General features: G+C 35.9%; 1 protein-coding gene across 2 annotated transcripts; it reads left to right on the forward strand.

Annotated features, from left to right (window-relative positions):
* Positions 1-337: 337 nt before the first annotated feature.
* On the forward strand, positions 338-9,721 carry LOC107856327 (polycomb group protein FERTILIZATION-INDEPENDENT ENDOSPERM). Of its 2 annotated transcripts, XM_016701326.2 has the most exons (13): positions 338-795; positions 5,935-6,000; positions 6,098-6,220; positions 6,553-6,633; positions 6,816-6,908; positions 7,040-7,115; positions 7,769-7,848; positions 7,952-8,023; positions 8,367-8,426; positions 8,514-8,610; positions 8,876-8,939; positions 9,028-9,087; positions 9,349-9,721. In XM_016701326.2, exons 1-13 carry the CDS (start codon positions 616-618, stop codon positions 9,422-9,424), a joined length of 1,128 nt encoding a protein of 375 aa, XP_016556812.1. In that variant the 5' UTR covers positions 338-615; the 3' UTR covers positions 9,425-9,721. The 2 variants fall into 2 exon arrangements, with proteins under 2 accessions (XP_016556812.1, XP_047249297.1); XM_047393341.1 differs by lacking the exon at positions 7,952-8,023.
* Positions 9,722-14,339: the final 4,618 nt, after the last annotated feature.

Here is a 14,339-nt window from a genome sequence, read left to right on the forward strand (position 1 = left end):
AACTATCACTCTACGCAATAAATTTCATTAAAATATGACATTTAGCTTAGTCACACGCCATAACATCAAATACGATGATATTGCGTAACGTCACTTTCACTAACGTGCCTTCTTCTTTAATGGTATCCTATTATCTTTCAATTCTAGATTCACTTCTGGGTATCAGAGCATGAAAATAGTAAATGTACAAAAAAATAAAGATGATTCAACACATCATACTATATCTATATACAAAAAAAAAAAAAAAATCCTTTTGCGATTTTATTATATATAATTTTTCAGCAAAAGAATATCAATCGACACTCCTTAAATAAATACGAATCCGCCATTATTCATCAAACACATATTACTTTTCTAACATAACTAGCTAAACACTTCTCAAAATAAGTGATTGTGAAACTCCAATCAACCAATTCACAACAAAGTACAAGTAAAAAATTTATTTCACACATAATTTTGAGGAAAAAGTAAAGAAAAAGGAAAAATGAAAAGGGTATAATGGCAAAAAAGAGTTAAGACAATGATAGGTTATTACTACCTCGGACAACGAGCCGACAAATATGTTCAGTGTTTCACTACTCTAAAATCAGTTGTCAGAGTTATAGCAGCAAAAAAATGGCGGCGAAAGTACCTGTAGGATGTGAACCAGTTGTTGGCTCTTTAACGCCGTCAAAGAAAAAGGAATATAGAGTGACTAACAGATTGCAAGAAGGCAAACGGCCGTTATACGCCGTTGTGTTCAACTTCATTGATTCACGTTACTTCAATGTTTTTGCTACTGTTGGTGGGAATCGGGTAAGTTTTTATCATTTGGGGTTTATCAAGATTGTGTTTTTTTTGTTGGGCTGAATTGGTTTTATGGTTTTGTTTTGGGAATTTGAGTTCTTGAATGAAATGGGTTAAGGGGTAAATGGGTACCGGTGTAGATGACCCGGTTGTTTGAAGTTGAAGGGTTGCTCTTGTTGTTGTTGTTGTGCTTGTGGGAGTCATGTATGTGTATGAAAGTTCAAATTTTTAATTCATTTGTGGGGCCCTTCCCCGGACTTGCACGTAGCTTTAGTGACCCAGACTGCCTTTTTTATTTGTTTAACATGGTATTGATATAACTGAGCCAATTGTTTGAGGTTGAAGGGTTGTTGTTGTGCTTGTGTGATTCATGTATGAGTATGAAAGTTTAAATTTTTAATTCATTTGTGGGGCCCTTCTCCGGACCATGGATATAGCGGGAGCTTTAGTGCACCGGGTTGCTTTTTTTATTTCTCTTGAGTTCTGAAATGAAATGGGCTGAAAAGGTATTGATATAACTGAGCCAATTGTTTGAGTCTTGTGGTTGAATTGCTCTTGTTGTTGTTCTTGTGCTTGTGGGATTCATGTATGAGTATGGAAGTTCAAAATTTTAATTTATTTGTGGGGCCCTTCTCCGGATCCTGCACATAGTTGGAGCTTTATTGCACTAGACTGCCCTTTTTTATTTGTCTTGAGTTCTGAAATGAAACGGGCTGACAAGGTATTGGTATAACTGAGCCAATTGTTTGAGGTTGAAGGGTTGCTCTTGCTGTTGTTGTTGTTGTTGTTGTGCTTATCAGATTCATGTGTATGAAAGTTCAAATATTTAATTCATTTGTGGGGCCCTTCTCCGGAGTCTGGACCCTGCACATAGCGGGAGCTTTAGTACACGGGGCTGCCGTTTCTTATTTGTGTGACTCTGAGCCGTTTGAGGTTGAAGTGTTGCTCTTGTTGTTGTTGTGCTTGTGGGATTCATAATTGAGTATGAATGTTCAAGATTTGAATTCATTTGTGGGGCCCTTCCTTGGACCGTGCACATAGTAGGAGCTTTAGTGCACCGGGCTGCCCCTTTGCTGGCAAAGGTATTGGTATAACTGAGCCAATTGTTTGAGGTTGACCGGTTGCTCTTGTTGTTGTTCTTGTGAATGTTGAGTTCATGTTTTAGTATGAAAGTTCTGAATTTTCATTCTTTTGTATTGAGTTGTGAAATGAAATGGCTTGACGAGTATAACCAACACAGTTGTTTGAGGTTGAAGGGTTGTTCTTTTTGTTGATGTTGTTCCTGTGATTGTTGGGTTCATGTATCAGTATGGCAGTTTAAAATTTTCGTTCTTTTAGGAATTGTCTTTAGTGTTAAAATGAAATGGGCTAACGGGTACAGATATACCCAGTTGTTTGAGTTTGGACGATTTTGTGATTGTTGGTATAGACATCTAAAATTTGTGGGACTCTAGAAGAAGAATCCAAATTTTGTTAGAGTTTTTGGAGGCTACTTTACCCTAAACCTAGCTTGGAGGCTACTTTACCCTAAACCCTGCCTATATAAAGAGGCAAATATTCCCTTGACCTTGAAGATTCCACAAATTCACGGGATATTCATAAATATCAAATATTACAAATGATCAAAACCCTCTCTTCTTGATAATCCAATACATCCATAAATCCTCCTTTCATGGAAATATTCCTACGTTTGAGAAATACGCCACTGACAGCTCTCGAATTACAGGAAAAATCAAGAGAGGAACAAATTTGTACCCATATCGTTTGTGAATAAAAAATTATGTTTATTCATATTTTTACTGTCCAACAAATTGCCACGGCCAGTGGGACTAAATCTGCCCTTCATCTCTTCTCTCCATATATGCAAATCTGTAGCCGCAAGACCGTAAAGATGGAAGCTCTATGGGTACTTCAAGACTTGTCTTTGAGTTTCATCAAGTCTACACTCCGACAAGCCTTGAAGTAGGGGCATTGGACTCTAAAGAATCCAATTTCTGTTAGAGTTCTTGGAGGCTACTCTATCCCAAACCTCCTATATATAAAAGGGCAAATGTTTCTTTAAAGAGACATCTCCAATATCTGGGGTATTCATAAGTAAGGATATCCTAGGCACTAGCTCTTATTGTTGTCGTTCTTAGTTTAGGGCTAAGAAGTACAAAATTCATGTTTGACTTTGATTTTTGCTTGTTGTCTTCATGAATAAGTATGAAAGTTTCAACTTAAAACTTTCATTTTCTATACTTCTTAGACCTAATTGAAAAAATAGAACTTGAGACACATCCTAAAAATTGAAAATTTTAAACTTTCATTGTTTGTACTTCTTAGCCCCTAATAGAAAAATTAGAACATGACACATCCTAGAGGAATGAAATTGTAAAATTTCATATTAATTAATGAAGCCAACAAGCACAAGAACAACAACAAACTACAAAGCTTCAGCCACAAACTACTGAACGGGTAAAACTTGACTAGTCCTGTTTTAATCTAGAACTCAATAGTTTGACTAGAGGTACTTTCAAAGGTAACGTAAAAATTTTTAATCAAACCAAAAATTGATAGAATTTTGACAATCCTATTAAAGAAAAGGGAGGAGATTAAATACTTGATTTCCGCCGGCAACAACAAAGACGCTGAAGTAGCGAGCGTCGATGAAGTTGAAATCAATCGCATATAATGAGCGCTTGCACACTTGGAGTCTTTTGGTCATTTTGTACTTTTTGGAATTGGATGGTGTTAATGATCCGACCACTGGTTCACACCCTATAGGTGTCACAACCACTGGCTTACGCTCTTTAGGTATTCTTTTTGCCATTGCTCTCTGCTTACTCTGACACATGTTGAAGAAGAGAGAAGAACTGGAAAGATGATGTCTTTGATATTCCTTTTTACCATTATATACCCCTCTTACTTTTTATCTTTTTTCCTTCTTCCTAAATTTTTTGTATCTAGATTTTATGCTTGTTTTGAAGGGGAGACTTGGAGTAACTGGTAAAGTTGTTGCCATGTGACCAGGAGGTTACGGGTTCAAGCTTTGAAAACAGTTTCTAGTAGAAATGCAAGGTAAGGCTGCGTACGATACACTCTTGTGGTGGGGCCCTTCCCTGAACACCGCGCATAGCGGTAGCTTTAGTGCATCGGGCTGTCCTTTTTTATTTTTAAATTATTCTATGCTTGTTTTAGTAATAATTTTTAGTAATAAATTGTGTAAGACAATCTATTAAATTTTCATACTTTTAAGATTTGTCTCGATTTCCATTCCACAAGTGTTACTGATAAATGATAATCTAGACATATGATAGTTAATTAATTAATCAGTTCAAATTAATTAGCCTCATTTACACAAAAATTAAGTACTGAATGATTCTATTTTGTCAAATTTATAAATTTAATAGATTGCCTTACACAATTTATTACTAAAAGAAGCATAGAATGTAAATACTAAAAATTTGGAGAAAATCTCTTTACCAAAAAAAAAAAAAAAAAGAGAAAAGGTGAGGGGTATATAATGGTAAATAGGAGTGACGAAAACGCCGTCATTCCAGTTTTTCTCTCCTCTCCAACCTGTGTAGAGTAAGCAAAGACTAATGGAGAAAAGAGTACCTAAAGAGTGTAAGCCAGTGGTGACACCTATAGGGTGTGAACCAGTAGTCGGATCGTTAACACCATCGAACTCCAAAAAGTACAAAATGACCAAAAGACTCCAAGTGGGCAAGCGCTCATTATATGCCATTGTTTTCAACTTCATCGACGCTCGCTACTTCAGCGTCTTTGCTGTTGCCGGGGGAAATCAGGTATTTAATCTCCTCCCTTTTCTTTTATGGGATTGTCAAAATTTTACCAATTTTTGATTTGATTAGAAATTTTTGCGTTACCTTTGAAAGTCCCTGTAGTCAAACTATTGAGTTCTAGATTAAAACAAGTTAATTAGTATAGATTTACTTGATCTAGTAGTTTGTGGCTTAATCTTTGTTGTTTGCTTTGTTGTTTGTTGTTGTTCTTGTGCTTGTTGGTTCGTTAATTAATATGAAAGTTTACAATTTTCATTCTTTTATGATGTGTCTCATGTTCTGCTTTTTCTATTAGGGGCTGAGAAGTACAGTCAATGGAAGTTTAAATTTTCGTTCTTTTAGGATGTGTCTTGAGTTCTGCCTTTTCAATTAGGCCTGAGAAGTTCAAAGAATGAAAATTTTGAATTTTGATGTTATTTGGGATTTGTCTCGATTCTGCTTTTCAATTAGGGTTGACAAGTACAGATCTCATGAGTCTGCTATTTTGGTAGAAAACATTAGTTTTTTTCCCATCTCAGTCTGTTTATATGTTTGAACGCCTCTTTTACAGAACTTATGACTCTGATTTGGGCATGTACTACTTGTTAATTTGATGGATGTGATGAAGAAAAGATGTACCTTAGTTAGGTAGAAAGCATCAATCTTGTTTTTCCATCTTTGTCTATCTATTTGTTTTAACACCTCAAAGTCAATATCAGCTGACCTGCTTCTCATTTCAGATGAAATGTGCCAAAATTGGACTTGCAAGTTGCTTTGATGTTGATGGTTTAAGGACCCCCTTTTCCTACAGTTTCTCTTTTGCTTATCTTGTAGATTCATTGATGCATCACAAACTAAAATGCCTATATGTAGTTGGATGGCTGGGCCAATTTTTTTCAAACTCACCTTATATGCTTTAATGTTTGACAGTTTGGAATTTGTTTCTCCATACTTGCGGAGCGCCACATGTTTAACAGATTGATAATAATTTCCTATTGATTTACCTTATTATTTTAAACTGTTCATGTTTAAGATAATGATTTTCGGAATTGGATATGGGTTGTAATCTTGTGCTGTCTCTCAACAATGTGGAGTTATGCTATTATATGTCTTATTTTATTTCTTATCAAAATTGAGAGTTATGGATGATGAAAAATTTTATTGCTCAAGATAAATTTAGAATTTGGAGAGATGCATGCTCTTGTAAATGAGGTGTATTTTCTTGGTCGAGATATGCCATTTGAGAGTTGTTCAAAAATATGGAACTGATAGAAGATAACAACAAGAGAAGAATCAGAGTGCTAGCCTCAGGATATGTTTCTAGTGTATGTCAATTGCCGATAACCCTGACTAATGTCTTTGTTTTCTGGTTGTTTGTCAGGTTACTGTATATCAGTGTCTCGAAGGTGGTGTTATTGCTGTGCTGCAGTCTTATATTGATGAAGATGTAAGAAGTTGCAAGTACTCAGTTGTTGCATTTGTTCCTGACATGTGTTTTCTTATACTTAATTAAGTTTTTTTTTTCCGTGTGCCGTGTAAATCAGAAAGATGAATCCTTTTACACTGTAAGTTGGGCATGCAATCTTGATGGGAGTCCATTCTTAGTGGCTGGCGGAATAAATGGAGTTCTCCGTGTTATTGATTCTGGCTCAGAGAAGCTACACCAGGTCTCGACATGAAATTGTTGATTCACACTTTGCATGGTTAAACAAAAGTAGTTGTTCCTTAGTTATAAAAAATGAATATTTGCGAATGAGTTGTAGCATCCATCTAATTAATCTTTATCTGCACACGAAAGTATTTCCTTTTTTCCATGGTCTGATCCATCTTATTCATCATGGTATGAACAAGTTAAGTTTTACTTCACGATTCATCCATGTTTAGTTGTAATAACAATGGAAACTTGAAAGATAAAGGTTCTCTTGAAAGTTGAAACTAGTTACATGTTAATATTATATGTCTATTCATCTTTTCTAATCTACTTGTTTGCGATTGGCAGAGCTTTGTGGGGCACGGAGACTCGATAAATGAAGTCAGGACTCAACCCTTGAAACCATCTCTTGTAGTATCTGCCAGCAAAGTATGTACCTTTTGCATTCTTCTATTTATTTCTTAGCCGTTCCACCACAAGGAAAATTGTATTTGATCCTCTTTATTGGGGAAAAAAGAATACACAGTTGCAAGATGTATGTGGATTATCAACCAACTTTGCAATTTGCAACTGTTTCACATGGCATATTTTAATTATCACAAGTGTTCCAGGATGAATCTGTTCGCTTGTGGAATGTTCATACTGGAATATGCATTATGATATTTGCTGGTGCTGGAGGTCATAGGAATGAAGTACTCAGTGTGGTAAGTTGTTCTGATAACTGCAGTCCCACTCCAAAGATGGAGTTGGTGACGAATGGTTGTCTTTCACATCTGTTGTCAGCAATACTGGGAACTAGGATTTGAGCATATTAGCTGGTTTGTGATGGTTGTAGGACTTCCATCCTTCTGATATACATCGCATTGCTAGCTGTGGAATGGATAACACTGTTAAAATTTGGTCAACGAAAGGTAAAATCTGTAACTCTTTTCAGTTTCACATGTATTGTTGAAATGACGTATGATATACAATAAGTATCATCACGGACTAAAACTTTGAAAAAGAGAAAAAGGGAGGGTGATCTTTAGAGGATCAACTTGTGATTGGTTATATTCTCATGGCTTTTCCAGAACCTTTAGGATGATAATGTTGTGCTTGTGGTATGCCTGTATTTCTTCCTATATATCTTGAATCTGAAATGACTGCCGGGATGTGTTGAACTAACTTGCGCGCAATCTTCATTGCGGAATACATTAGTTTATTAGCAGATATTTCATATCCTTGTCTAGGGTACGAGTGTAAAAATGATGTCAATAATTTCTGGTTGTAGTTATGAATGCACCATCTAGAAGGAAATATTAGGCAGCTTCGGTTATCCCTAGACATTTATATATTCTGATGTTGACAATGCTTTTTATCTAGACTAGTTTACTACCCGGTTTATAGCCACACCTATCAGCAAATAACATCTGTTGTTCCTGGAAGGAGGATGTAGCGTTCTGTAGATCAGATTTGTATTGCGTCATCTATTCCATTAGTGCTCAGTGGTTACACAAGTTTGAAAAATAAAATGAAGTACCATCAATTTGACTGAAATTTCTTTTCTGAACTGCTTGTGCTGCAGAATTCTGGTCATATGTGGAGCAATCATTTACTTGGATGGATCTTCCTTCCAAGTTTCCCACAAAATATGTACAGTTTCCGGTAAGTATTGTCTTGTTAATTCTCTCCTTCCCTGCATTTTTTTCGTTCTGAAAGTTTGATCAGAGACTTTTTACTTGCTGTAACCTCCTTTTTATCCTCTCAGCTGTTCATAGCTTCTGTCCATACCAATTACGTTGACTGTAACAGATGGCTTGGTGATTTTGTCTTGTCCAAGGTGAATGAATTGACCTGCTTACTACCTTTCTTTCTTTCTTTTCTCGACTGTTCTTCTATATGAACTTATTAGAAAAAAAAATTGTTCTGCCGTATGAATTCTTGGTTGGCTTTAGCTTCCTTTCCTAGTAAACATTTACTCTTCTGATTTCATCGAGGGAAAATCAGAATAAATCTGGGGACCTCTGGAAAAGCAAAGAATTAAGTTTCTTTCTTAACCAAAGAGTTGTCTACCTCAAGTTGGAAATTACATGTTAATGGTTTGAGGATCTCTTCTCGTTTTTTAGATGGTCTTCTCATATGTTAGCTTGTACTGATCCATAAATTTTGTTGGAAATACTCAGAGTGTTGACAATGAAATTCTATTATGGGAACCAAAGATGAAAGAAAACTCTCCCGGAGAGGTTAGTCTAGTCATGTTTGGAACCATCTTTATGATAATTATTTTCTAAATAGGAAAATTTTCTAATGTATAATTGCTCTACGTTTAGGGCACCGTTGACATCCTCCAAAAGTATCCTGTCCCGGAGTGTGATATATGGTTCATCAAGTTTTCATGTGATTTTCACTACAAAACCGCAGCTATAGGTAATTCCACGTGTTAAACAAAATCTTCTATGTACTTGACGAGTCTTTGAAAGTTTTTTCCTATTGATGGGCTCATCACTGGATAATGTTCAAATTTGGAATCAAATTTAGTTCTTGTGTGGTATGTAAGTAATTTCGAGATTATCTAATATACGCCTAAGTGAAATAAAACCAAGAGGTTTTTAGATCCATTCTTTGTATACGCGCGAGGTTTCTCCTTTTATTGTTTTCACAAGCTTCATCTGTTGACGTTACATCTAAACAGGAAATCGAGAAGGCAAGATCTTTGTCTGGGAACTACTAACAAGCCCGCCAACTTTGATTGCAAGGTTGATCTCCATCCATCCCCCACTCCCTAGTTTTTCATCCTCCTCATTAATGCTTTGAATTTCAAGTGTTTGTTCTTAACTTTTTCAGGCTATCTCATGTTCAATCCAAGTTACCGATTAGACAAACTGCCATGTCTTTTGACGGAAGGTTAGGATCCAAAATTATTTCTTTTAAACTGCTTGTGTGTATTCCCACAAAGTAATTTTGTTATATTTGTTATCTGTCCTTAGCCGGGGGTCTACCGGAAATAAGTCTCTCTACTTCATCTGAGGTAGTGATATGAACTGTGTACACTCTACCCTCCCTCCCCAGACCCCACTTTGTGGGAATACACTGGGTATGTTGTTGAAACTGCTTGTGCGAGTTTTTGCGATCTTTGCACTGACCAATTGTGTCTTTATTCTTCAGCACCATACTTAGCTGCTGTGAAGATGGGACGATATGGCGCTGGGATGTGGTAGCAACAAATTCTGCAACTTCTTGAGTTGGAATACATTATGAAGGATCCAAAATATATCTAAACTTGCAAAAACAATTGCCAAATTCTCCTTTTTTAAGTTTTTTCTGACCTCTTTCTTGTGAGACTAACTTGATGTGCCAGTGAATTAAACTTTTACTTTTAGTGGTGGACATTATAGGAGGATATAGAGGTCGATGATCAAGGAAGAAGGTTAATATGTAGTCTAACGTGTCTAGTTTTCTTTATTAGTACTATTATTATGACTCCTCTGTCTTCTTCGTCAGTTTTTATTATCTGATGATTTCTTTGCTTGGGTTATCGTATTATTTGCTATTACAACTGCATTCTGAAATGTTTTAATTGAGCTGTTGAGCTGAGGGTCTATCAAAAAACTCTCTTGTCTTTCACAAGGCAGGGGTATGATCTGCGTATACATCATTCTCCTCAGACTCCACTTGTTGTATTAGTGTTGGACATAATGCTGTAACTATACCTTTTGGTAGTGGCCAAAACTGTGTAGCCTTGAGTGGGTCTGAGATTCTTGCTAAGTTTTTTACACTAATCTGAGTTTGGTGTTTTATTGCATCCCAGTTTTAAGTGTTGAAATTAATTATATTAATAAGCAACTAGTATACGTAGTATTTTAAATAAAAAAATTTCAAAATTGTTATTTAACTAAAGTGTTGATATTTATGCTGTTAACTTATCACAATTCTTCACCTGCTAGCTGAAGTTCACTTGGGTGGAGTTTTTGGGAACTATGTGTTCATCTGAATCAAATCTTATTTTAAGAATAGTTCATTTCTTAGGCAAACCCGACGCATAATGAATAACAACATTTTATCAATCCTAAGCAAATTTGACTGTAGAATTTTATCGATCCTTCTATGTCGAAGATGGCTTAAATGAATAACATTATAAGATATACTACATGATTCTGCTCTCCCTTTCTTCTTCTTCGTCCTTCCTCACTGTTTCTGCACTTCGTTATATATTGTCCAAACCCTGAAAAACCTTAAAATATCATCATTTCGATGGCGTTTAAGCTCCATATCAGTCACGCACTACAGTTTTCATTCTTGTGATCGGAGATTATCACATCATATTGGTAAGCTAAATTATAATAGCGATGCTTTTAATATGAAAAGTGTAATTGATCTAGTCCTTGTTTGTCAGTGTTCTGTATAACTGGGCTACCAGTGCAGAAATATACTGGTGTAGTCATTTTTAATAACCTATTATGATAATGTTTACGTATATTCCTTTCTTTGTCTTTCAGTTTTGGTTGTTCATGATGGTCAGTGGCTATACTGGTTACTAATGTATTTACCTGGAAATAGGTTGCTTTCTTTGTACACTTCTGTATTTTCATTTATTTGAAATGAAGGTTCTTTTTCTTCTGCAGCTTCCACATCCCAGAATGCCCAACATCACTAAACTCCAGCGGCTGAAGAAGCTCATCGAACATTTCTTTCAACGTATCAATCCAGCAAGAAAAGGATGAACCTTTAAAATTACAGGTATTTACCAAATATTTGTAGATCCCTTATCGAGATTGAGTATATCCAAGATGATTTTGAGAGTGTTCGCTCTAACTTGATGAATCGTGACCCGTCTCCCTCCCTGGATGTTTGTTTTAGGGAATTGCTTCGTGAAGAGCAGCGTTATGTTACACAAAATGCTTTCAGAAGAGGAAATGATGTTGTTGTTGCATTTGCTGCTCAGGGTAAAGGTATGAATATGGATATGAATAGAACTCAATGCTACAATGGCAAGGAATATGGCCATATTGCTAGAAATTGTGGCAAGAAGTTCTGTAATTATTGTAAACAACAAGGACACATTATCATAGTGTGTCCCACACGCCCTCAGAATCGTAAGGTAAATAATTTTCATGCAGCAATAAATGGTTCCACTCTTGAGAACTCATCTTCAGGACCTTCAGGAGAAGTTCTTACTCCTGAAATGGTACAACAAATGATCGTATCAGCCTTTTCAGCATTGGGATTACAAGGTACTGATGTTAAATCTAATTTTTGGATTGTTGATTCTGGTGCTTCCAATCATATGACCAACTCAACAAGCATGCTAAAAAATGTTCGTAAGTATCAAGGTTCATCACAAATCCAGATTGCTAATGGTAGTAATTTACCCATTACCAAGGTTGGGGATATTGCTCCAACTTTCAAGAATATTTTTGTTTCACCGAAGCTCTCAACTAGTCTTATTTCAATTGGACAATTGGTTGATGACAATTGTGATGTAAATTTTTCTCGTAATGGTTGTCTTGTGCAGGATCAAGTGTCGGGATGATAATCGCGAAGGGGCCTAAAGTTGGTAGATTGTTTCCTATACAATTTTCCATTCCTCCTGTTATATCTTTTGCTTGTACTTCTACGGCTAATAAGACTGAGCTTTGGCATAAGCGTCTAGGACATCCAAATTCTGTTGTGTTGTCTCATTTATCAAATTTTGGTTTATTAGGAAGTAAAAATCATTTTTCCCCTGCTTCATTTGATTGTTCTACTTGTAAATTAGGCAAAAGTAAAATTCTTCCTTTTCCTAATTTAGGTAGTCGTGCTACAAAGTGTTTTGATGTTGTTCATAGTGATGTTTGGGATATTTCACCAATTGTTTCTCATGCTCAGTTCAAATACTTTGTGACATTCATAGATGATTATAGTCGATTTACGTGGGTGTATTTTCTTCGTACCAAATCTGAAGTATTTTCCATGTTCAAGATATTTTTGGCTTACATTGAGACTCAATTTTCTACTTGTATCAAATTATTAAGATCTGATTCTGGTGGAGAATATATGTCAAATGAATTCAAAAAAAATTTTCTTGACAAGGGAATTGTCTCACAACGCTCTTGTCCATATACACCACAACAAAATGGGGTCGCTGAGCGTAAAAATCATCATCTTTTAGATGTCACTCGTACTTTATTGATTGAGTCCTCTGTCCCATCTAAATATTGGGTTGAAGCCTTGTCTATTGCTGTCTATTTAATTAACAGGCTGCCATCTAAAGTGTTAAATCTTGAGTCTCCATATTTTCGTCTCTATCACAAAAATCTAAGCTATGATAATTTTCATACATTTGGTTGTATTTGTTTTGTGCATCTTCCTCCTTCTCAGCGTAATAAACTTTCTATTCAGTCTACTAAATGTGTTTTTATGGGTTATAGTACTTCACAGAAAGGTTTTCTCTGTTATGATCCATGTTCTAATAAATTTCATGTTTCTAGAAATGTTGTTTTCTTTGAGAATCAATTTTTTTTTCCTACTTATGTTGAGTCATCTCCTGCTTCTCTTCCTCTTCCTACTTTTGAAGATTTGTCGTCTTCTTCTAAGAGGTTCAAACTTGAATTTATGTACGAACGCCGGCAGCCAACTTTACCCCCTCCTGATATTGATCCGCCACCTGAAACTGCACCACAACTAGAATCTGAAAATTCTTCACGGCCTGCTCCTCTTGAGCCCACTCGACGGTCTATGAGAGTATCTCGTACTCCTAATTGGTATAGCCTTTTATCTACTTTATCCACCATTACTGTTCCAACTTGTTACAAGTTTCTAAGCATGAATGTTGGCAGAAGACAATGGAAGAAGAACTTTTGACTCTCAAAGAAAATGACACATGGGATATTGTTTCATGTCCTTCAAATGTCCATCCAATTGAATGTAAATGGGTTTATTCAATTAAAATTCATTCTGATGGAACTCTTGATCGATACAAAGCTCGGTTGGTTGTTCTTGGTAACAAGTAGGAGTATGGTGTGAACTATGAAGAGACTTTTGCACCAGTAGTTAAAAATGACGACGGTGAGAACTATTGTTGCCATTGCTGCTTCACAAAACTGGACTCTTCATCAAATGGATGTTAAGAATGTTTTTCTTCATGGTGATCTCAAAGAGGATATTTATATGAAACCTCCACCAGGTTTGTTCTCATTGCCTACATCAGATGTATGCAAGCTGAAGCGGTCTCTGTATGGATTAAAACAAGCTCCCAGAGCTTGGTTTGACAAATTTCGGTCTATTTTGCTACAATTCTCTTTTGAGCAAAACAACTATGACTCATCTTTGTTTCTTCGGAAAACATCCACAGGTTGTGTTCTTCTTTTGGTATATGTTGATGACATTATTATTACAGGAACTGATTCTTCACTAATCACTAGCCTGTAACAGCAACTTAAGGATTCTTTTCATATGAAAGATCTTGATACTCTTACATATTTCTTAGGTTTGTAAGTTCATCGTGATTCATCCGGTGTGTTTCTAAATCAACACAAATATACCCAAGATTTGATTTCTTTGGCAGGTCTTCAGGATTCCTCCTCTGTGGATACTCCATTAGAATTGAATGTAAAGTATCGCCGGAAGGAAGGCGATCTTCTTCCTGATCCAACTATATTTCGGCAATAAGTAGGGAGCTTAAATTACCTTACTATTACCAGGCCTGATATCTCTTTTGCAGTTCAATCTAATCCTACTCCTCTCCATGCTGACAATACAAGTGCTATTCAGATTACTACTAATTCGGTTTATCATGAGCGGACCAAACACGTCGAAGTAGACTGTCATTATATACGAGAAACTGTAGATAAATGTGTCATTACTCTTCCGCACGTGTCCAGTGATCTTTAAATAGTTGATGCATTTACAAAATCAATGGCACGACAACGACATCAGTTTCTCATCAGCAAATTGATGCTTCTTGATCTACCAGCATCAATTTGAGGGGGATGTTAGCATGATGTAAATATTGTATATTAATGTAATCATATATTGTTGTATATTAGTGTAATTACATAAATTTGATTTAGTAGTTAAAGAGAATAATAGTGACTTTAGTAAGAGCAGATTTGGTGAAATAGAGTAGCGGATTTAGAGGGATAGAAAAGCTGATCTTTAGGAATAGGAAGACAGATTTT

The sequence above is a fragment of the Capsicum annuum genome, chromosome 7 (assembly GCF_002878395.1).
Source record: "Capsicum annuum cultivar UCD-10X-F1 chromosome 7, UCD10Xv1.1, whole genome shotgun sequence".
Lineage (NCBI taxonomy): Eukaryota > Viridiplantae > Streptophyta > Magnoliopsida > Solanales > Solanaceae > Capsicum > Capsicum annuum.

Excerpts from the sequence above, each read along its gene's own strand:
- LOC107856327 (XM_016701326.2), top strand. The coding sequence starts at position 616 with ATGGCGGCGAAAGTACCTGTAGGATGTGAACCAGTTGTTGGCTCTTTA. Across the intron at positions 6,634-6,815 it reads TTGTAGTATCTGCCAGCAAA|GATGAATCTGTTCGCTTGTG; the intron begins GTATGTACCTTT and ends CAAGTGTTCCAG. Across the intron at positions 8,611-8,875 it reads CTACAAAACCGCAGCTATAG|GAAATCGAGAAGGCAAGATC; the intron begins GTAATTCCACGT and ends ACATCTAAACAG.